The sequence below is a fragment of the Podarcis pityusensis genome, assembly GCF_964106645.2.
Source record: "Podarcis pityusensis genome assembly, chromosome: 3".
NCBI classification, from domain to species: Eukaryota; Metazoa; Chordata; class Lepidosauria; order Squamata; family Lacertidae; genus Podarcis; species Podarcis pityusensis.
Genome location: NC_138026.1, coordinates 83,570,589 through 83,593,988, shown reverse-complemented (window position 1 = coordinate 83,593,988; position 23,400 = coordinate 83,570,589). Strand labels below are relative to the sequence as shown.

Below are 23,400 nucleotides of genomic sequence, written 5' to 3'. Positions count from 1 at the left end.
ACCAGCGGCCTCTAGCGTCTGGGAGAATGCCTTACAGACCCGGACAGGCGCAAAGGCCACGTGACTCGAGTTCCGCCTCCGCCATTTTGTAAGGACGTCGGAAGGAAGCGTCTTCCCGGCCCGCCCGCCCAGCCCCGCGCGACCTGCGTTTTCGTCCGGTGCTACGTGCGCGCGCGAGGAGCGGGGGCAGTTGATGCGTGCGCAGAGCGGGGGGTGGGGGCTGGGAAGGGAGCTGGCGAGAGCGGCCTTGGCGGCGGCGGAGGCGCTGCTCTTGTCGTGATGCACCGCTCCAGCAGCAGCCGTTCGAGCAAGCCGTCTTCCAGCCGGTCCAAAACCAGCGCATCCAGCTCCAGTTCGGCTCGAGGCCGCAGCTCGCACCGCTCGCGCTCGCGCTCGCGCTCCCGGTCTCCGCGGAGCCGCCGCCGGCACCGCTCGCCCTCCAGCGGACGCTCTTCGCGCCGGTCGCCGCCTTCGCGCCGCAGTAGTCGGGTACGCTCTGCCCGTGGCGGCGGTGGCGGAGGCTGAGGGGGTTGCGGGTTGGGGAATTGGCCCGGCCTCAGCGAATTTAAGACGCCTCCGAGAGGCAGTGTGGTGTAGTAGTTAAGAGCAATAGACTCGTAATCTGGGGAGCCGGGTTCGAGTCTCCGCTCCTCCACATGCAGCTGCTGGGTGACCTTGGGCCAGTCACACTTCTTTGAAGCCTCTCAGCCCCACTCACCTCACAGAGTGTTTGTTGTGGGGGAGGAGGGGAAAGGAGAATGTTAGCCGCTTTGAGACTCCTTCTGGTAGTGATAAAGCGGGATATCAAACCCAAACTCCTCTTCTTCCGCCTCCCCAGCGTCCAGGGGTAACGGCCGCCCGCTCACCTCAGTACAGTGGTATCTCGGGTTACATACGCTTCAAGTTCCATACGCTTCAGGTTACAGACTCCGCTAACCCAGAAATAGTGCTTCAGGTTAAGAACTTTGCTTCAGGATGAGAACAAAAATTGTGCTACGGTGGCAGCAGGAGGCCCCATTAGCTAAAGTGATGCTTCAGGTTAAGAACGGACCTCCGAAACGAATTAAGTACTTAACCCGAGGTACCACTGTACCTTCCCCAAGGAGCATCCCCCATCTCTCGCACCTAACTGCCACTTACCGGAATAGCCAGCCGTTTTCCTGCCCCCAACTTAGTTATATAACATCATGGCCCACATTTCTGGGCGTGCGCCCAGCAACTTTGAGCATCCCTAAGCAGTCTTACCCGTGAGCCCAACCTTTGCTCTGTGGTGATGCGAAGGAGGTTGAAAGGCTTAATGACAGCTGGAGGGGAAGCTTTGCCTCAAAGTAGAGAAACATGAAATGTGCAACAGCCCTGTGTATCCTACATCTGAGAGGAAATCACCTTGGATTTAGTAAGACTTCTGAGTAGACCAGTCTCAGGTTGAGCTGCACGCTCCTTTCTTTCCTTCATTTCTACATGAAGGAAAGTGGCCGGTGATTTTTGCCCGCACACAAAATACCCTTAACGGGTTAAGGCAATACCTGTAGACTTGCCTTGTGGTGGGGAGGAGCTTAGGTTTATTTTTACCAAAGGTTCGTGGATCGTTGAATGAATTTGAAAAGTAGGATGGCTGCTAAGGCATATTGAGCGCATAAACCTGGTTGGATTACTTGAAAATTATTTCAACCAAAATCAACACAGCTAATGGATAGTCATGCTTAGGATCAAACTGTGAATTTCAGAGAAGATTAGCCTTTGGAAGTGATTGTCCTTCACTTTTCATATTTGTCAATAACCAGATACTTAAAGATCTTAAAGGCTGGGGGAGAGATGAAGAAGAAAAGAGGCTGCATTTGCATGATCAGATCTTGGCCTAATGAGCTGAGATGTGCATAAATTTACTGAACTCACATGCAATCTCTTTGGTCCCCTGTCCCCTTTGTTCAAGTGGGAAACATGCCAGGAAACCATAGTTATTCTGTTAACAAATAATTGGAAAGCTGGGCAATGGCTTCTAAGGAGGCTAGAAAATGAAGCCATTGAAATAAAATTTGCTTCCAGTTCCTGTCTTGTTTGGAAGCCAGTGTTTGGATGTAACAGTACACTGCTGTTAGTTTTGATGCCTGGCTTTAGGAACGGAGCTGAGCAAGCTGCATGTGGATTTGTGACTCTGCACATATCTTGGCTTAATAAACTGAGATTTGATTATCTAGATAGCAGGAGGAAGCAGATTGAGGAGATAAATGCTTCCAAGAGATAAGTTCACCTATCTAAAAATGTCTATTAGAACTTGGAAGTGCCCTGTTCGACTGATGGACTATCCCCCTGTTCCATTACTAATTAATTTTAAGAAACAACACATTCCTAGAATTGACCGCTTTTCTGTGAAAAATGGGGGTGGACAGTGGTTTTTTGGTGGTCTATGTCACTAGCAATAAATTGGGAGGCTTCCTATTCTTCTAAATGGTACAGTTGTCAATTTAGCTGCATTTTCTCATTACATTGTTGGTGTACATATTATCAGATGTCTTCACTGCACATTATAAACATTAGGTGCATGTAGTGTTTTTCAAATCCACATCAATTGTAGTAAAATTTGCATACTGCATTAATATTGGCTTATTTCTTAAATAGCATCATGAACCCCCTGCCTCATAGTAACTTACTTGGCTATGAGAATTCTGATGTTTTGTTATTTTAATTGTAGAGACGCTCTCCAGGCAAGCGCTCTCACTCTCCGGGCAAGCGCTCTCACTCTCCGGGCAAGCGCTCTCACTCTCCGGGCAAGCGCTCTCACTCTCCGGGCAAGCGTTCTCACTCTCCGGGCAAGCGTTCTCACTCTCCGGGCAAGCGTTCTCACTCTCCAGACAAACGCTCTCCAAGTTTGAGTGATGGGAACAGGTAAGGCTTCTCTGAATGCCAGTCTCTCATAATTAACCTTGGTTATCTTTCTTGGTACTTGTCCCATGGGTAATATAAAACCCCACAACCTGACTGTAAGACATTGTGGGAAATGTATAGGACATGTTGGGAATCTCACATATAGGACAGACATATTTAACTCTCATTGACATATTTTTAATACCTCCCTTGGTATGGATTTAAAATGTTAGGAATTAAAGAGAGGTATTGAAAACATGTCTCCGTTTAATTTCATACAGCCTTTTTATAAATAAGAGCAGGATGGAGATGGATAAAAAGTACATAGTTCAGTTTTGAAAACCTTTTGTTTGATTGAAATCATTAGTTTTTACATCTACTTCTTTGAATTTTTCTGACAGTTTTGTCTTCAGTGGATTCTGAGGAAGCCGTGAGAGTAGATGTGGAACTGAAACAGCTTCTTTTCTAAAAATGAACCCCAGTTGAAAAACAAAATGATGAAACACCCTTTTAGTAAATTTCTTGTCACCTCATGACAATTTAGCTGCTATTTTAAACTCACATGTTCCTGCAGGTACAGAAACTGTGTGAAGATCTATATTATAATTTGCTTTCGCTGCCCAAACATCCTGTTTTCCTAATCCATTTATAGGGGTGAAATTTATTCTGCAGATCCCCAACAGCAGGTTTCTATTTGGAATAGGGTTATATACGCAGACATGTACATGAAAAAGGGTATATTTAGGAAAGATAATTGCATGAATGACAGAAGTTGTAAAACACTTTCACACTGAACAATGAAACTTCCCTGTTGCTTTTACTTCTAGAGCCACTTCTAGAAGTAGAAGCAACAGGGAAATTTCATTGTTCAGTGTGAAAGTGTTAAAGCTATATCAACACTAGAATAAGGAAGACCCAAATTGGACCCACAAGAAAATGTTGCCACATAGAGTGCTGCTGATCAGGGTTCTCTCAGTTATTCCATTCCATTCCTCTTTGCACCCCCACCAGTGTCCTGTGCTTTTGCCCCCAACACTTGCCCAATATTCCATGTTGACAGAGCTTACTCAGTTTTCCTTGGGCTGGTTATTTCCTTATGTCTCTCCTTAGAGTTTTTGAAAATATTTTTTGTGCATCTGCAAATCTTGGGTTTTCCCTGAGCCAAAATATAGCCCGCTCTTAATGTTTGGGCGGTCATTTTGGCTACAGAAGGATTCCTTATTAGTTTGCTGTTAGTATGTAGAATATGGAAGTATAACAGCAGAGATCATTCAGTGTGTAATTTAAGGGTTAATTATGTTGTAGGTCAGCCATCTAGACAAGAGGGGGTAAGTTGCGACCAGGGAGGGTGGCATGATCTTTACTGGGATAGTAGCTGCTCTGGTAAGCTGTCTAGCTGTGAGTGAATTTTCTTGTGGGTGTTTCATTGAATCTAAGATGCTGTCAACAAGGCCTGTCAAAAGGCAAAACTTATTTCTTTCTGCTGGGCAGGGCTGTCTTACCCATAGGCGCTAGGGTTGCGAGGCACCCAGGTGCCAGGCCCTCAGGGGCGCCAGGCTGAGAGTCAGGGGCTCGAGAGTTGAGTCCGGGAAGAGCCCGCCCATCGGTCGGAGCGCTGCAATGAGCTCTTCTGGGAGCCAGAGAGCAAGCAAGCAGGCGGGTGGGCAAGCAGACAGACACGCGCCCAGCAAGGAGGAGGAGGACAAGAGGCGGCAGCAACAGCAGCGAGCAGAAAAGCCGGCAAGCGGCATTCTCTCAGAGTGCAGCGGGCCCATGCGCAAGCTGCCTCCTCAGCACGCCTTTCCCACCTCTGCTTTAGTGCCGTCCCTTCACTCCTCCGACGCTGGAAGCAGCAGCAGCAGGCAAGCAGCCCCTCCTCATGCTGCCCTGGGTGGTAGAAGGGACAGGTGGGCCAAAGGGTTGCCGCCGCTCACCTTTCCTGTGCGTTTCTCCACTTTGGTCCAACTTTGGGACTCGAAGTGCGCTGGCGGCAGCTCCCTGCGAGAGAGAAAGAGAGTGAGCGGCTTCGCCTCTTTTTGCCAACCAGGTGCCTGACAACTCTGGGGAACCTTTCCTTTAAAAAGGTCAGCAACTTTGGGGTTCCCCCCAAAAAAGGTTAACAACTCTGGGCAACTTTGTGGGCGGGCGCCGGGCGGATCTTTGCACCCCTGCGCCGCATATGCTTAAGACAGCCCTGTGCTGGAGTTTGGTTTGTTCAATAAACTTTGGCCAGTATTTTATTGCTGGGCACATTGCTCAGTGTCTCTGCTAACAGCGTACTGTTAAAGTGATTTTAACTCTGTCGTGGTGATAAGAACAATGCAAATTACCGTATTTTTCGCACTATAGGACGCACCTTGTTTTAGAGGGGGGAGAACAAGGAAAAAAAATTCTCCCCCTCTCTGCCCAGTGCCCCTTCAGCGAAGCGGGAGGAGGTGCTGCGCAGAGAGGGAGAGAATTTCCCCCCTCTTGTTTTCCCCCTCTAAAACAAGGTGCCGTTTAAGGTTCAGTCGCCTTCAGGCGGCTACCTCGGAAGCCTGGAGAGCGAGAGGGGTCGGTGCGCACCACCCCTCTCGCTCTCCAGGCTTCAGGTTCCTTTCGACCTGCTCTTTGGGGCTGGCGGGGGGGAAGCCCACCAGCAGCCCCAAAGAGCAGGTCGGGGAGCAGCGGAAAGGCGTGCAGCGAAGAGGCTGCTGCCATAGCCGCGCGTCACCTCTCCAGCTGGGAGAGGGTCGCGGGGGGCTTCTTTAGCCCCGTGCGCGCTGTCCCGGCTGGAGTGGTGGTGCGCAGCTAAAGAGGCTCCTGCCATAGCCGCCCGTCACCTCTTCAGCCGGGAGAGGGTCGCGGGGCTATGGCTTCTTCGCTCCATAGGACGCACACACATTTCCCCTTCATTTTTGAAGGGGAAAAAGTGCGTCCTATAGAGCGAAAAATACGGTATAACTTTTTTTCAACTGATAGCTTGATCCTATGAGCCGCCCCCGCCCCCCTTTTTTAAGTGCTTATAATAGCTTGAGCTGGTATAGGTCTGTGTCTTGATGGACAATTTTTTTCAGCTGAATCCAGTTTCCCATTATAGATCTTATTCTCCTGCAGTATTAGAAAATTAGTTATATATTCTAGGTTCCCAAATGGTTCCTTAAACCAAGGTTGCTGTCGTCAAAATGGAATGCCTAGTTTCCATTTTGGGGCAAGACAGCTCCAGTCTTAGTTTTCAAATGATGGACTGTCCATGATTGATTCTGAGTTAAACTTCTGACTACCTTGAGCTATGTTAAGAGCTTTGAGAACTGGAAGAAGAAAAGTCACTTGATCCAGGGATAGTCCACATACATATATATTGACCTAAATTTACCTCTTTTTCTTAATGGTGACTGTTCCTGCTCAGGCTGCACAGAAAAAGCAATTTGGTTCCAGAAATTCATTCCGATTGTGCAGATAAAATGTAACTGATAAAATTTTACAGGGTATTAGTGGGATATTAGTGTGTGAAAACAGTCCAGATCCAATGATCCCCAGATGGTGATGTCGGGTGCCATCCTGGTGCCCAGGCATCTTCACTTGGTTGCAAGTGGTCAAAAGCCAGGGGCAAAATGCGCCTGGTGCCTGGCTAATTTTGAACACTGCTTTGAACTGATAAGGAAGTTGTCTTCCATATTTTGATATTTTGCTTCATACTGTTTTTGACATGTTAGGTGCATGAAGATCTCTTCACAATTATTGTTGGGAAAGCGTTCAGCAGGCTGAGTGTGATGAACACATGTATTTAGGTTCAGTGCTTTCAGCAATCCTCATTTAAAAACATGCATGGAAGTTATTTTCAGTAGTAATTCTGAGAGGTTTTTTTTGTTTTGTTTTTTTGCTAAAGTAACATGCAGAAAACAGTATGTGAAGGAAATTATTTGAGGAGTGGAGGGTGAGAAACTTTGCTGAATTTGGAACTACAATATTGTTGCTGATGAAAGGGGGAATTCTACTACTGTAAAACATACCAAAATGTTCAGCTGCTTACTTTCCCCCTAGATAGCCAGCAAGACATTTGTGTTCTTTTTTTTTTTATGAGACCATCTAAAAAAGCGAAACACAACCCTAAATGTGTGTTGTTCAAATCCACCATAAAATAATTGAAGTATGCAGGCCTTTTGTGTAAGATAAATAGACAAACTGGAACCTGAGTGCTCTCAAGTTTGGGCTTCTGTTCCTTCTGTTCCTGTTGCATGTCTCCTATGCTCATAAATAACAAGACTTCTGAAATGAATTATTTCGCTCACTGCAGCATAGTTTGGACTGTCAAGGGGTGAAGTTATTGCTGAGTATATAAAATCTTCAGAACCAGCCATCTTGGGTTCAAGGCAAGAAGTATTGAGTTGTCATACAAAGGGCACTTTATGCCAGCTGGAGTTCAGGGGGGGTTATTCCAAGTTGCTGATTTTGTTCTGTACCTCTCTTATTAGGGATGACTTGGCTGATGGTCCAATATTTAGCAGTGGCCTTCCACGCCCTCAAAGCATTGAGCGGTATTCCTTGAGCAAGGAAACTCCTTCTTCACCTTTCAATACAGGACAAGATGAGGATTATCGCTTTAGAGATGATTTCCTCCATCAATCTGACTATAGCACCAGCTATAACCATCTACAATATCTCCCAAGGGAAACGGAAAGGTATAGAATGCTACTTGGGAAGCCATCAGAGGATACAGGGCAAGACCTAGAACTTCCTAAACATGACAGAGATGACAGACTGCTTAAGATAGACATAGAGCCTGAGGATTTCTTGTCTGGGACGTGGAACTTCTGCAAACAAGATCCTAGTAAGAGCCCAAGCCTGCCATTTCACGATGTGGATTTACGTGTACTTGAATACGCTGGGAGAAAAAGCAAAGAGGAGGAGCTGAGCAGAAATTGCAGTCAAGACCCTGAACATAAATATATTTATAGACCTAATGAAATAACAGCAATGCCCAAAAAATCTATTCTGAAGAAACACAGGGATGATCCTTCGGTGCAGGTTTGGCATGTATTTCTCTCTCTGGTTAAACTGTCCTTTACACTTTTTACTGCTCTTTTATTGAATTTTAAATTTTATTATTTAACTTAATCTCTGTTAATTCTGGAACAAATACCCTCAGAATAATATCCAGGCTTCCCTCACAGTTGTGGAGTTTGTTTGGTATAACTTGTAGAATAATCAGCATATTGGATCCCATTTTTCTTGGAATGAGGACATTTTACTAGTTTTGGTATTTAGAGCATCCCACTTCATGAGCAATTCTACTTTTCAAAAGTTTTCATTCAGCTTATTCATATAGCTTTAAAATTCACACACAATCAAAATCTTTACTTACTAAAAAAACTCCTAAGCTTTCCAGAAACAGATTTCCAGGTAGTATACATAGGAATTTAAATACAGGCGATTCCCTGTTAATGTGGGGGCTGCTTTCCAGGTCATTGTGCATGTCAGCAATTGTGCGTAAGCCCATTTTGCTCCCTTCCAAAGCTGAAAGCAGTGCATGTCTTGGTGGTCACATGTCAGGTAGACAGGTGCAAGGTGATCACCACCTGTACTACAATCTAAAACAACCGAGAATACAATAAAGTTGAGAATGGCAGAACTATTCAGCTAGATAATATAACAATTTGCAGTGGCTGGGTGACAAAAATATTTTTACCTGGTTCGAGCACCAGATTCACTATCGTTGGCAGTACATTCTGTAGCTGTGATGCTATCACATAGAAGAGCCTCCCACTTGTATACGTGTAATGTTTTTCTCCTATAGATAGAACCTGCGGCAAGGTGCCAGAAATGTTTTAACACCTTGACATCTGAAGGCAGCCCTGTATAGGGAAGCTTTTTTAGGTTTAATGTTTTACTATGTTTCTATATATATGCTGGAAGATGCCCAGAGTGGCTGAGATACAAATAATAAATTATTATTGTTATTGTTATTATTATTAATCTGGACATGAAGGGGTTTTTTACCTCAACAGTAGAAAAATCAGAATAGTCAAGACCACCAAATTAAGGTGGTTTTTGGAATGGTACATCTGGGATTTGTTTTGAACCATTTAATGGTACTTGCAATGGGTTGAATGTAAACAAAATAAGGGTACTATTATTCACATCTGTGTGTAGGCTGAAATTGAAGAGTTGGCAATTTATGCAGTACGTTTACCATGTTGTGCATTTTTTTAACCCGCTTGAACCTAATACAAGAATCTTAATACTAGAATTACCTAGTTGGATTGGACTGCAGACATTCTCTCAGATTGGTATGGAATGCTCTGAACAGGTGACATTTCATACTATCATGACTGGATTGTTTTTCTGTTGTGTAGCTGTGGAGAGAGCACCTTGGCAGGTGGTTCCAGTACTAAATATTGTAAATAAATAATGCTTTTCAAAACCGTGCCAACTATGATGTGGCAAGTACCTTTTTGGCATCCTGCTCTCTCTGTCTCAGGGTTTCAGCAAATGAAAAAATCAGTTCGTTTCTGATAATAGTAACAATATGCCTTTGGGAATTATCTTTTTGTAGCCGCCATAACCAGAGCTGCACATAATGCTTGCTTGTGAATGTTTTGGTGCAAAAACACTTTGGGTTTGGTGGAAAATGTTGATTTCAAATCTCCAAAGGTATTGTTTTACATATGTTTGTCCCTGTCCACTGCCACTGTGTTGCTCCTCAGTTACTCATTTGACATGGTTTTTCTTCTCTATTATTGCTGTGTAATCTCAGCAAACCAGGCATCGCAGAATGATTCTCAGGGTACTGCATAGCCCCTCAGCTTTGGCTAAATGACAGTGTTATTCAGGGCAAACAAAGCCCTCTCATTGCCCTCACTGTGAACGAGGGTTGGCTTGAGTAGGGGCAAGAATTGCACAGCTGTTATAAGGTATCAAGCTGACAAATCTTACCTCGCTGGACTGGCAGTTTTATAGCTCATTAGAGCAGTGTTGCAAGCCAGGGTTGGCCTTTAGTGGGGGATAAACGGTCACTTTCTCTTCCAGTGCCCTATTAAAGACGATCAGGCAGGAGTGTTGATTGTGGGCAGTGAAAGTGACATGACAAAAGTGCATAAAATTATGCACAGCATGGAGAAAGTAGCTAGAGAAAAGTTTTCTCTTTCTCATAATACTAGAACTTGTGGACATCCAAGGAAGCTGAATGTTGGAAGATTCAAGACAGACAAAAGGAAGTACTTCTTCACACTGCACATAGTTTAACTGTGGAATTTCTGCCCACAAGAGGCAGTAATGGCCGCTAACTTGGGTGGCTTTAAAAGAGGACTGGCAAATTCACAGAGGTTATGGCTATCAGTGGCTGCTAACCCTGATGGATATGCTCTGCCTTCACTGTTGTGTTGGAGGTGGTATGCTTCAGAATACCAGTTGCTGGAAACTGCAGGTGGGCAGAGGGCTGTTGCTCTCAGCTCTTGCTTGTGGGCTTCCCTTGGGCTTCTAGTTGGCCACTATGAGAACAGGATTCTGGGCTAGGTGGGCCACTGGCTGGATCCAGCAGACTGTTCTCACGTTCTTAAAGTATGGCCCATTCCTAATCAAAATGGCCATCTTATGCAGATGTAACAGCGTGGTATTTTCGAACTATTTTGTCTCTTTCAATTCCATTTTTTATCTTTGTCTTACAGTTTTCAGTTAGTGTTATGAACTACTGAATATAAACCCTTTATATTAAAGTTATGTCTGTCTTAATAGATTGGGAAAGTGATTAGCATCCTTGCAAAATGTAGTAACAAATGGCAATTTCTTTCTTTTTAGCCTGAAGTCTTTTCTAGCAGTTCTGCCTCTCTCAAAGAGCCCCCTCTTCTTTCAGATGATCCTCCTTTTCCCCAGAGAACCAACAGCATTGCTCCTTTTTCAACTGAGGAGGTGAAATTCCTCAAACAGTTCAATAAAAATGCAGATGTAGAACCTGCAAATATAACATCTGAAGGCAATGTGCATAATTGGAAGCTGCATTCTGGCCAAAAAGAAAACATTTCCCATTATAAACAGAATTTTGGGAGCTTTGTGAATCGGAGAGAGTGTCATGAGTCCACATCAGAGCCAGAAGACCAGTACAGTTACTTCTTGCTTCCCCATGAAAGAGCCAGCCAGGATGGGAATAGCTTTTCACACATTCTGAGTATGAAAACAGATTCTACCAGCACTCAAGAAAAGAGAAGGAACAGCCTCCTTGATGATGTTGAGGCTGAAGAGAAGTTTCTTTATGGTGATAATGGGGATGACTCAATTTTTATTCAAAGGATAACATTGAGTGGTGATAAAGAACATGGAAGGAAGAAAATAAACTCTCCTCCTGCTAGTCTGTCTGTAAAATCAGACACTTTAGAAGAATCCAGACCAGAGCATGAGAAAATTTATGACTTGCTCAAAACTATTGGTCTTGACATTGGGGTGGCTGAAATTGGTAAGCTTGCTGCCCGCACTCAGGAACGCCTCCATGGGAAGAAAGCATCTCGTTCTCCTGATCGTCGTTCAGTGGCTTCTCATAAACCTAGGAAAGAATCTAGGGAGTCTAAGGAAAGGCACTGCAGTAAAAGTGACACTCATTCTTCAGAGTCAAGGTGGAACCACTCTCCCTCTCCTGATTATTTCCCACCATCTAAAGAGATGTCTCCTGATTCACATTCTAAGCACACTGAAAGCAAAATTGTAAGGCAAGATTATCATTTCCCACAAGAGCAAGCTGTTCCCATGGCATCTCCAATTCCATCTGCCCCACCTTGTCTTCCTCATATGTTTCCTGCTCCCATATATCCCCAGTATAGTGTTCCATTCTATTTACCATTCGGTGCAACTCACCTGCCACAAAACTATCCACCTCCCACAATGCCCCCTCCTGGCTATAATCCATATGGACAGTATTTCACTTATGCAGCTTCTGGCTGGGCCACGTATGCTCCTCCCCAGCAGGCTGGTCCTGAATTTCCAAATGCACCTGAGTATGGTACTCCAACAGTGCCACCAAATCATTCAGTTTCCAACGTCAAAGTTATTCAGACAATTTCCACAACACGAAGGACTTGTGGTATCCAAAGAAAGACATCTATGATTGTTCAAACCCCTTTCTCTGCTCCTCATTCCAAATTGCTCCCTCAGCCTACCCACAAAGGCGCTAAGGAAAAAATACCTGATGATAGAAATCGAGCTGTTCAGAAACAAAAGGTGAGAATGTTTATCTTACAAGCAGGTGTATCTTCCTCCCCCCCCCTTCTACCACATTTCCTTTTCCACATAGCAGCAATGTAGTTGCTACTATTGAGAAGTGGATAGTATCCTTATAGACTTACTTCTGAATGCCTTATACTGTAGTTTAAAAATATATACAGTGGTACATCGGGTTACAGACACTTCAGGTTACAGACTTCAGGTTACAGACTCCGCTAACCCAGAAATAGTACCTCGGGTTAAGAACTTTGCTTCAGGATGAGAACAGAAATTGTGCGGCAGCGGGAGGCCCCATTAGCTAAAGTGGTACCTCAGGTTAAGAGCAGTTTCAGGTTAAGAATGGACCTCCAGAACGAATTAAGTTCTTAACCCAAGGTACCACTGTAATACTTTTTCTACTGCACATATTTTCCTAACACATAATGAAATATGAAACCAAGTGCAGAATTGATTCCTTATTTAAGATTACATTCTTGGATTTAAGGTCTGCCGTTTTACAGAAGTTCAAAGCACATACAATTTTATTTTAACTTTTTTCTGCACTTTTTATTTGACATTGGATTACGTATAGTTTTTTTGAACAGGATGTACCTCTAATGTATTGAGCTATCTAATGGCTGTTTTTATGGTACTGTGGCAAGACACACCTTGTTAATTGTTGTTGTTGTTTATTACCTGCCCTTCACCCTAAGGTCTTAAACAGTCTCTCTTTAAGGATACAATCTACATGCAGGTCCTGCTATTGGAACACTTGGTAACTGAAATCTCAGCCAAACACGAAGAATTATACCCAAACCTCACTACACAAGCAGCAAATTCAGATACCCAAACAGATGGAGTTTGCCTACTTCATGTTTTGCTGGTCAGCAGCAGCCCTTTTGGGCAGAAACCAGGGAGGGAGGGGGAGAGATCAAACAAATTACGAAATAGAAGTGTTCCCATAGGAAATAATGGAAATCATAAGCTCATTATGTGAACATACGCCTAACAAATTATTTCCTGGGAACGCATTTTGTTCAGAAAGCAGGACCTGCATGCTTTTAAGCTTTAGTAAGTTTTAGTATGTTTCATGTTTAGTGGCATTTAGTATGTTAGGAGCTGGGTGCAATGAATCACAGGCTGAGTTAGCAAGCATAAGATGAAAATATTTACTTTCAGTGATTGTTGTAGTTTTAGTTGGGTTGTAATCCATGAAAGGGGGATTTTTAATACCTTCCTTCCCTTCACAAACATTTCTAGGTATTGGAGGAAAGAGAGAAATTGAAGGCAGAACAAGAAGCACGACAGAAGAAACTGCATTATCTGACAGTTGAGTTAAACAGACTTACAAAACAGGAAGGTACTGCACTCATTTTATTCTTCCTTTTCCCCTACTATCCTCTAAAGTGGTGATGCTGGACATTGCATAATTTGTTTTTATCTCAGGGTATTCTCCTAAACAGGGAATTGATTAGGGTAAAACCCAAATCATTGCAAGTAACTGTCAGTTCTTCATACAGTAATGCAAACCCTGCTTCTGTCTTTTGGGTATACCAAAATGGTACCTTATAATTGATTACCCAAAATAATTTTGCATGTATTAATGCTTTTCTTATGCTTTCCACTCTACCACTTTGACTGGCTTAGGGGAGATGATGCGCAAGATGCGTAAGGCAAAAGATCCCTTGCTGGTGGAAGTGAACCAACTACGAGAGAAGATAGCAAAGGAAGTTGCTCAGCTGCAGATGCATTTTGATGCGGCAGGGAAAAAGCAATCTGAGCTTGATAAGGTAGCTCTGATCTTGGGGATTAACATTTTTAAGAAAGCCTGGAAGCGGTCTTCTGAAAATAAAGACTCATCAGAAAAAGACAAGTCAGAAAATGGAAAAAAATGAGGAGATAACTTGCAACTCAATCCAGGTAAAATAACAGGTGCACTCACCAAGGGAGTTCAGATAATAATTACTTAATTAGTCTGGATATAAATTAGCCTTTTGCCCATGCATGTATCCCCTTCGCTTCTCCCTTTGTACAAGCCAATAAACAAACCAGGAAGTCTTCAATTAACTTCCTATTTTATGAGTCCTATGTTGTGAATTACTGTTTTATGTCTAAAGGAAAGTAAAATAGTTGTTAAGAAGTTTTGTCTCTTGGGTCTTTGGTTTAAATTAAATGCTGATACAATATAACAACTCTACCAAATTCACGGAAATAGAAGGTAAGATATCTCTAAATTTTCTAAGCCGCTCAAGGTTAATCCTAAATCATTATCTACAGTTCCCCCCCTCATTCACAGCTCTGTTGTCAGACTGCAATGATGGGAGAAACTTTTTTCACTCCCAGCACTGGGCTGTCAAAACTCAGAAACCTTTCAGAGGTAGGAGACTTTCACATGTAAAAGGTAGCAGCAAAGAGTTCTCTCCCCCACACCACCCCTTTTTATAAATAGCTTTTACTGTTGTAGCAAATCAATAGTGGCGTTTTGTTTTGTTCATTAAATTTGCATATTGCCCTAAATCTGTAGATCTCAGTGTTGTTCACAACATAAAAAACTTGACTAGGGGATAGGAGAGAAATTTGATCAGTTCTCATTGAATGCTGAATCTATCAAATTCTCACTTTCCAAAACAATATGAAAACTGAAACACAGACATCCTTTAAATTTCACCCATACCCAAATTTTGCAATGCAGTTCTCCAGCCAAACAACCAAATGCATATATTTAAAAAATGCCTCTGTTGGGGGAAAGTGCATAAAAATTAAGATATTAGTAAAAATAGCATACACGTGATATTAGAGGAAATTGCAAAAATGTGTCCATTAGTCAGAACTGCATACAAAAATCTCTTAATTAGAAGACATGCACACTAAAGTGCTGATTTATTATTATTATTATTATTATTATTATTATTATTATTTTAATAGCAAATCTTTGTAGAAACTGCATTTCAGATTAGAAAAATGGGAACAGAGAGAACCAAAATTGATAGATCCTTCCATCCCAACTCTTCTCTCTAGGGCTATATCACCTTATATGCATCTCAGAAAGGATGTTATGTTATGATGTAGCATCCTTCAGTAAACATTGTGAGGAGAAAACATGGCTCCGTACTTCACCCTTCCCTCCAGTGCACTTAGAAGGATTATAAGTTGTAACTTAAATGTAGGGTGGTATAGCCCCATAGAGGATTCAGAGTACCAGCACTGCTTTTCTTTGCTCTGGCTTTGTTATAGCAGCAAATACTTTAAATAGAAAAAGCCCCCTGCTGTAAACCTTTATCCAATTATGTCCCCACCACTGAAAGATCTCAGAAAGACTTGTCAACCCAGATGCAATTCTGTCACCTTCTTTCCCATTTCCTCTTTGACCTCTTCAGTGCTTAAGGCTCATATTAATTCTACTAAATTGGACTTTTACTCAAATTAGCAATGTATATGTGTGCACACATTTTCTCTCTGTTTCTGTGTGCATGGGGGGGGGGCTGATTCAGGGGACGAGGAGAGAAGTGACCAGCAGGATTATGGGTAGGATGGAAACTATCATAACAGTTTCAAGTACAATAGTTACTATAATATAAATGGTAATGATAGAAAATTGTACATAGCAGTACTAGAACATTTAGACCATTCTCATATATCAATAAAGAAGTTGGGAGGGGGATTCTTTAAAAGAAAAACATTGAAACTCCATTGGTTTGTGTTTCAGTTGCCCTTTGGATATTCAAGAACTGACTAATAACAAACTGATCATTTAACATTAACAGAATGCAAAAGACAGATTAAGAGAAGTCTTATTGCAAAGCCCAGTTTTACAAGTGTTATGAGAACCAAGTGACAGTGAGACATCATTCACATTGTTACGAGGAATTTGCATCATAGGAGACAAAAGCAATAAAATGTGACTGTTGCAGCCATTCCAAGTATTCAGACAATTGTTAATTATGAGTGGCGCTGTGGTCTAAACCACTGATCCTTTTGGGCTTGCTGATCAGAAGGTCAGCGGTTTGAATCCGCCTGACAGGATGAGCTCCCATTGCTCTGTCCCAGCTTCTGTCAACATAGCAGTTTGAAAGCATACCAAAGATAAATAGGTACTGCTGCGACGGGAAGGTAAATAGTGGTTCCATGCGCTCTGGCTTCCATCATGGTGTTCTGTTGCGCCAGAAGTAGTTTAATCATGCTGGCCACATGACCTGGAAAGCTGTCTGTGAACAAATGCCGACTCCCTCGGCTTGAAGTGAGATGAGCGCTGCAACCCCATAGTCACCTTTGACTGGACTTAACTATCCAGGGGTCCTTTACCTTACCATTCTCATTAAGGTGTTTGGGGTTGCAGTCCTATTGTGATGTTAGTAAAAATAAACATTCTAGAAGCTTTTTATGGCTGAATATTGGGGTAAAAATGCTTAAAATATAAACAAGCTTCATAAATATACCAACAAAAAGGATTGGATTTTGCAGTCAGCAAATCTGTATTATATCAACATGTTTGGTACAGAAAGCCTTTTATAATCATTTCAGCTGTTAATGATTCTGCCATTGTGCATTCTAGGACTCTAAATGTATAATTAGAAGTACACGTATAGATTACTCAGATTGCTACATTATATAATCAGAAAGATACAATTGTAAAATGATCTATTTTAACACTTGCTTAGCCAACAACTGAAATTTTCTAAAACAAATTATTGTGCATAGTGATTTTTGCAATCCTAAAAATTATGTATAGATTTGTGTTTTTTAAAATATTCATTTTATAGAGGATTTTGTGTACAATCTGGTTTTTCTGCTGATCTGTAACAACCTGGCCACAGAAAAATCCATATCTTGACAGTGAGTTACTCTTATAGGCATCTGTTTCCCACTTTATCTAGCATAATTAGACTTTAACTTTAACACATGGTTTCTTTAACACATGGTTTCCTGTGCATACAATGTGTAACTATTTGAAACGTGCCAATTGGATACTGTCAGTGTCCACCAAGGAAACTGGCTTCTTCTGGCAACAGGTGTACTGCTGCCAGGCTCAGCATGCCTAGAGGAGCAGCTCAGAAGACAAGAGAGCAGGCAACTGGAACAGCTGAGGAACAAGCTTTTAAAAATCCATTTAGCTTCTGCTTCTACTTACCTGCCAGGCCAATGGAAGCAGTGGAGAGTAGACCTATAGTAAAAAAATGTTTGGAGATTAGCTATAGCTGAGAAAATAACCTATACTGAAAGGAAAGTAAAAAACAGATGCCTTTTATGCCATCTGATGGCCATGCATTTCATATACACGCAGGTCCTGCTTTCCCAGTGCAATGCCTTCCTCTGAACAAGAAAATAATTTGTTAGGTCAGCATTCACATGACAAAACTGGTGATTTCCATTACTTCCTATGGGAACATTTTTAATTTGTGATTTGTCCAATCTCAATCCCTCCCTGGTTTATGCCTGAAACTGCCACAGCCGATCAGCAAAACCAAACAAAAGAAAAGCTGATTTGTTCAATCTCTCTTGCTCCCTGATTTGTCTGATCTCTCTCCGTCCCTCCATGGTTTCTGCTCAAAATGGCTGCTGGCAACAAGCAGAGCATGAACAAGTAAGGAAGTGGGCAAGCTCCAGCTGTTCAGATATCTTAATCAGCAGTTTGGGTATAACTGAAATTTTTGATAACAAGTGTTCCAATAGTGGGACCTGTGTGTACTAGTGAAAGGGGTCTACAGAATATGTTATCTGCTTCATCATTACAAATCTAGATGTTGTGACCATGTATACTTCTTGATAGTTGGATACTTCAGTTGGAGAAGATGACCTCATTGCGGACAGATGCTGCCCTGCAACCCTGGAAGAATAACATCAGAGAATCCTGCAGAAAAATGAAAAGAGGGACAATTAGTATAGGGACATGAATACTTACCAGATATCTGGAGAGACTTCGGGGAGGGGTGTTATGATTATGTTTATTTGTCTAGTTATATTTTGTTATATGTATATGAAAACCAATAAAAAGTACTTATAGAAAAAGCAGTGGAGAAAGAGGCATTTGATACAGTAGAATGGAGATTTTTCTTTTATGAACTGAAAGTATTTGGTTTTATACTCCAATTCTTAACTTGGATTTGCTGAAAGATGAGGAAGTGTGACCCTGTTGATTATATTGATGTGCTTCCAGAGGCAAGGCTTTTTGTGAACAAGGACGTTGTTTTTCCTTTTGAGACTGTGGAACTAAAAGTTACCATCCATACCATGTCAAACTTTTGTGTTCATTTTATTTGATCACTCTATTTCCAGTCTATACCAGTGAGTGGATCATGCCAAGATGTGTTTGGAACAAAACAATTCACACTTTGCACCACATCCATCATATCTATCACTTCCCTTTTCCACTCATGTGTTTCCTGACCACGAATGCATGTATTTCATAGACCTGCATGTGCTTTAAAAAAAAATTAAAAATTGGAATGCTGGTATTTCAGAACTTTGACATTCTGATTGGCCACAGTCAGTTCTCCTTTTCCGACTGTACTTCATTTCTAATCACAATAATTTGTATTGTGTGATTGAAAAACAGCCTATGTCTTCTGTACAATGACACATGCACACAATGTAACTGGCAAATACCTCCTTTTACTAAAAGTTGGAACATTTATTATGGTCATTCATTATAAAGTGCTAACAGAATTGCTGGAAACCTTAAATTGCAATTTTTCAAAAAATAAATAATAGAGCTGCAGAAATTTGTCCATATACACTGTGCAAAGGTCTTTAGTAAAGAGATCTCTGCAACATTATAAAAGTAGTAACATGCCTGGCAGTAATGGAAAGAAACAAAATTGCATGGATAGTGTGATCAGGTGAGAGCAGAAGAGAAGAGCTGTGATTAAAGGATAGCTTTCTGGAATTGTCATTTACCCAAATCAAAACCATAGCCAAATAATCGTAAAGGGTGAAAGAGCAAAGAGGCATCCATACATAAAGTTATGGATGAAAGGAAGAAACATCGTGGGATGTTTGCAAAAGGATGACAAGATGGTGTGGATGCCATGAAAAAACCACAGGAAACAGAGGAAAACATTGCACAATGTCTTGTCTCAAAACACCATTGATGTTTCAGGGGCTTTCAACCATGGCAGCCTTCTGGTTAGGCCCTCTTGAGTTGGAACTGACTCCAGATGGTGGTGTTAGGCAATGATTGCTTGACCCCTTGCCAAATGTGCTTTGGGCTCCTGCAGCATTCTCTCATTTCTCCCATGCCATTTTACTTTTAATAAAAGTACTGGGAAAGGGTTTTGTAATTACAGAGTGAAACAGTTTAATAATTAGAGTGTGTAAATGGAAACTGCAGAGTTTAAAGTACCATAGTCATAAATGATTCTAGCAAGTATATGTAGAACAGATAGAAGACCGAAACATATGGTGTGCCTGGTAATTGAGATGTAACCCATGGATGTGAAACTTGTAGCCTTCCAGATGACGTTAGCCTTGCCATCAGCCCCAGCCAGCATGGGCAATGATAAGAGATTGTGAAAGTTGTAGTTCAACATCATCTGGAGGGCTAAATGTTCAGTTTGGGGGGTAGCAGTTGTGCATGGGTTCCTAGGTGTTTGAAGGTATAGGAGACAGAATGGATTGGAGAAATGTGATTGAGAGAAGAGAGCTACTAGCAATTCAAAGAAGGAGTTCAGGTTCTATTTTTTTTTGAGAGTCCATACTCAAATAAGTAAGAGAGGTCAGTGCCCATATTCTCAAACAACCAAAAGAAGGGCTTCTATTTTCTGGCGATTTAGGATGAAGGCACTTCTAAAGGTGATTATTTTGAACCCCAAGATTGCTCTTCTCTCCATTTTTGCTGCGGATGCCCAGGACCTTACTCAAATGGATCTTCTTATCTGCCTTATCGTGGCAGCACAGCTTACCATTGCTAGACACTGGAGAACTTCAAATGCTGACCTGTTTGAAGTGTGGTTTATGCAAGCTTGGGACTTAATTTTAATAGAAAAGGCAACAACAACTTCAAGACCTGAGGAACAATGCTAAATCAAATATACAACATGGTTTTGGTTTTTTTGTATGCTTTGACAACAGAACATGACTACAGACCACCTACAGCTCATGAAGATTTATGGAAGGACACTTTTATTTGACGGGAAATATTTACATGATACTGAATTACTTTGAAATGAGACTGTGCTCTGGTGAGGGTGTGGGTCTTTATATCTTTTCTTACGTTGCTCAAACGGAAAAGAAACAAGTCATTTAAATAAACCCAGAACTTCCTACGTCTTTACCCTGCCCCCAGCATCGACCATGATGATCAGTCTCACTGGAGTCGATTTTCAGTCTCTAGCTCTACTGGCCAGTCAGCTGCAAGGTGTATATGCATGCATCCAGTCAGCAATCACTGTGCTGCTAGGTCCCACCTTGATCTGCAGCTCACAGTTTTTTCAAGCAATTCCTTCTCTTGGAGAATGAGCTTTTAGCAATTTCCATTGAAAATAGCCTGAGAGGACATTCATCCCTCACCCAGAGTTTCCTTGTGATTGGCAACATTAGCCAGTCAGAAGTCATCAGGACACAGCCATTTGCATGGCAGAGAGGTGCTTCTAACTGATGCCCCCCAACCAACCCTGTACTTGCTGTGAAACCTCAGCTTTCTCCAGTTCTTGTGTGCTGCCCCCTAATTGGGTCCTGACTCAGTCACACCTCCTTGGGCTGTGGTGGAGCAAGAGCAAAGCTGGATTGCTCAGCTATCTCCAGAGAAGCAGGCAGCCAGAGGTATCGCAGCAAGGGGGAAATCCCTCTTGCTTTTCAATCCTCTTTGTAGCAAACCTTTTGAGTTCTCAATCAGGCTGGATGTTACACAAAAAGCGAGGGGACGCCGATGAAAAAACAACAATAGCATGTTGCCACTTTCTGATGTGTCATTGGATATTTAGTTAAAGTGTTACATGCGTTTAAGAGGTCTCAAAGGAGGGGACATTGGTTTCTTGATCCTCTCCTTGATAATGAATATGTTGGCAGGCACATAATTTGCTGAGCTATTCCTCATTTCTGTAATGGATGTATATATTTTGTTTTGGTGTGCTCAATAAACATCATTTCTGTCTTGGAAAAGACCTGTGTGAGTCATTGAGTAAATCTGCCAACATGCATTGATAACATAATTTAATCCTAATACATGAGACTCTTGGAATATGTGTTTAGTAAAAGCATGGTTTTACTCAGGAGGTGCATCAAATATGGTAGGAGATTTCACATTAACATGCTGCTGAATCCAATTCTTGCTAGATGAGTGCGCTTTGGAAGGAGATATGTGTTTGACTTTTAGTTAATCAATGGAGGCAGAGGCAAGATGCAAAAGATAATGGAAGGATGTTGCAAAATTATTGTAGACTTTGAGTCTGATACACACTTTCTGAATCTTTATGAGGCTGGAATGGAGTACCAATCTAGTAGCAATTCAGCTCCAAAATCTTGGGTAGGTTTCTGCACTTGGCCAATGGTTGGTTGTCCACCCATGGTGTTAACTTGTTTTGGAAGGTGCTGAGTTGTTCAGTTCACATTTGGGGGGAATAATTTTTGCTGTGAACATAGGGTCTGCAGGAGAGCCATGGAACAGAATGGAAGCAAACTGGTCAAGCCAAGTCTGGCTCAGTTCTGAAGCAGGCTGAACTGTCTTTCTGGAGGGCAGCGATCTGTGCAAGAACTGTGAGATCCAGGAGGACTGACAAAGCTATAGTCCTACGGCAGAAGAATGGACCCCTTTGAGGAGGACATTCAACCGTGTAGTTCTAATTCAACTATGTAGCTAGCAGGAGACAGTGCAAGGTTCCTGCTGGTGCAATAAGTTCCCCTGCCTTCCCTTTGCCCCCCCCAAATTGACTTGGAGGTGGGGAGAGTTAGGGAAACTCCCAGAACAGCACACAGGAAGGGAGGGGCAGCTCTTTCTGTCAGGCAAACAGAAATGCTTGTGCTGTGTTCTGCCAAAGATGGACAGTGATGACCACTAAAGTCGCTCTTTAACAGGCTTTATTTACAGGCTGAGTTAAATAAGGAACAAAGCAAGAGGAAACGGACATCTTACAGCTCCATCTATGGTTGGAGAATCACTTTCCCTTTTTGGGCAAACAATGGGTTGAATCCTTATAGGTCTGCACTGAGATTCCTACTGCCCATAACTGGGCTTGCACGTTGGAAAATATCTGGGAATGCCAGTGACGCTTGGTCACCTGTGCTTGATGTCATCTTCCCATGACCTTGTCTGCAAGGTCAGAACAAATGGTGGACTATAAAGGGATGTGATGGTGAAGATCTTCACCTGCTACTCTATTCAGCACTGAGTTAATGTGTGGGGATCCAGCTTGCCAGGCCTCCAAAGGACACATGGTCCCATATCTCCCACGCTGTTGGTCAGATAGGCTTTCTAGAATAAGTGCTGATTCTAGCAAGCAGTGATTAACTCTTATGGATCTCTACAAAGCTGTGCTAGTGTAACTTCTTGCAAGTGCTAGGTCCAGGCCTGTGCACCTCTGAGGACATTCAAAGGGAAAATTGCAGAGCATCACATGTAACTCTTTACAGATAGGTAGCCGTGTTGGTCTGCCATAGTCAAAATAAAAAAAATCCTTCCAGTAGCACCTTTAAGACCAACTAAGTTAGTTCTTGGTATGAGCTTTCGTGTGCAAAAATGTAACTCTTTGTAATACAATGGTCTTCGGCATATGTCCAAATACAAGCTGATGGAATGTTTGTGGGGTTGGCAACCTAAGGCCCATGGGCCACAAGTGGCCCACAGGAGTTGTTTAACTGGCCCATGAGCCGCCCCTGAACTGAGCCGCCCACTTGGCGAGTCCCTGCACGCTGCACTAAAGCAGCGTGGCGCGGGGACACGCTTCCATGGCGCCAGAAATCGTGTCTACGCAGACGCCAAAAATCGCGTCTGCACCGACGCTGGAAATTGCACCTGTGCAGACACTGGAAATCGTGGGCGCGGAGGGATCTCCGCTGGAGTGAACCAGCCCAGGCGAGGTAAACCTTGCCAACCCCTGCCCTAAAGCAGTGGAAAGCTTTCTGCAGGTTTCTAGCCCCAATCTGTCATTCATCAATACAAAACTGTATTTTATTTTGACAATTTATATACCACTTAATCTGCCGTCACCTCTAAGTGGTGTACAGAAGACGTAGTACAAAGGGTTGGACCCCAGCCACATGCAGCACAATTTTAGTTGGGAAATAGGATGGAAAGAAATGAAGAGAGAGAGAGAGAAATAGGCAGTCATAAAGCAAAGGCTATCATGGAGTGAAGGAATCAGAGAGAGACCACACCTCTGTGCTAAAGCTCATTTCTCATTTTTGCTTCTTGTGCTTAGCTCTTAAACTTCGTAG

General features: G+C 42.6%; 1 protein-coding gene across 3 annotated transcripts in view; it reads left to right on the top strand.

Moving 5' to 3' along the window:
- The first annotated feature begins 155 nt into the window (after positions 1–155).
- LOC308472616 (zinc finger protein 318-like) overlaps positions 156–23,400 on the top strand; it is a 27,446-nt gene continuing 4,201 nt past the window's right edge. The window contains exons 1-7 of one of the 3 annotated variants that reach the window (XM_080997676.1): positions 156–489; positions 2,693–2,886; positions 7,320–7,872; positions 10,642–12,051; positions 13,294–13,393; positions 13,681–13,953; positions 17,772–21,129. In XM_080997676.1, coding sequence (XP_080853802.1) covers positions 280–489; positions 2,693–2,886; positions 7,320–7,872; positions 10,642–12,051; positions 13,294–13,393; positions 13,681–13,928 — 2,715 coding nt within the window. In that variant the 5' untranslated portion in view covers positions 156–279 and the 3' untranslated portion in view covers positions 13,929–13,953; positions 17,772–21,129. Of the gene's footprint in view, positions 490–2,692; positions 2,887–7,319; positions 7,873–10,641; positions 12,052–13,293; positions 13,394–13,680; positions 13,954–17,771; positions 21,130–23,400 lie in introns of those variants that run through there. The other 2 variants (XM_080997675.1, XR_013983598.1) reach the window with 2 other exon arrangements.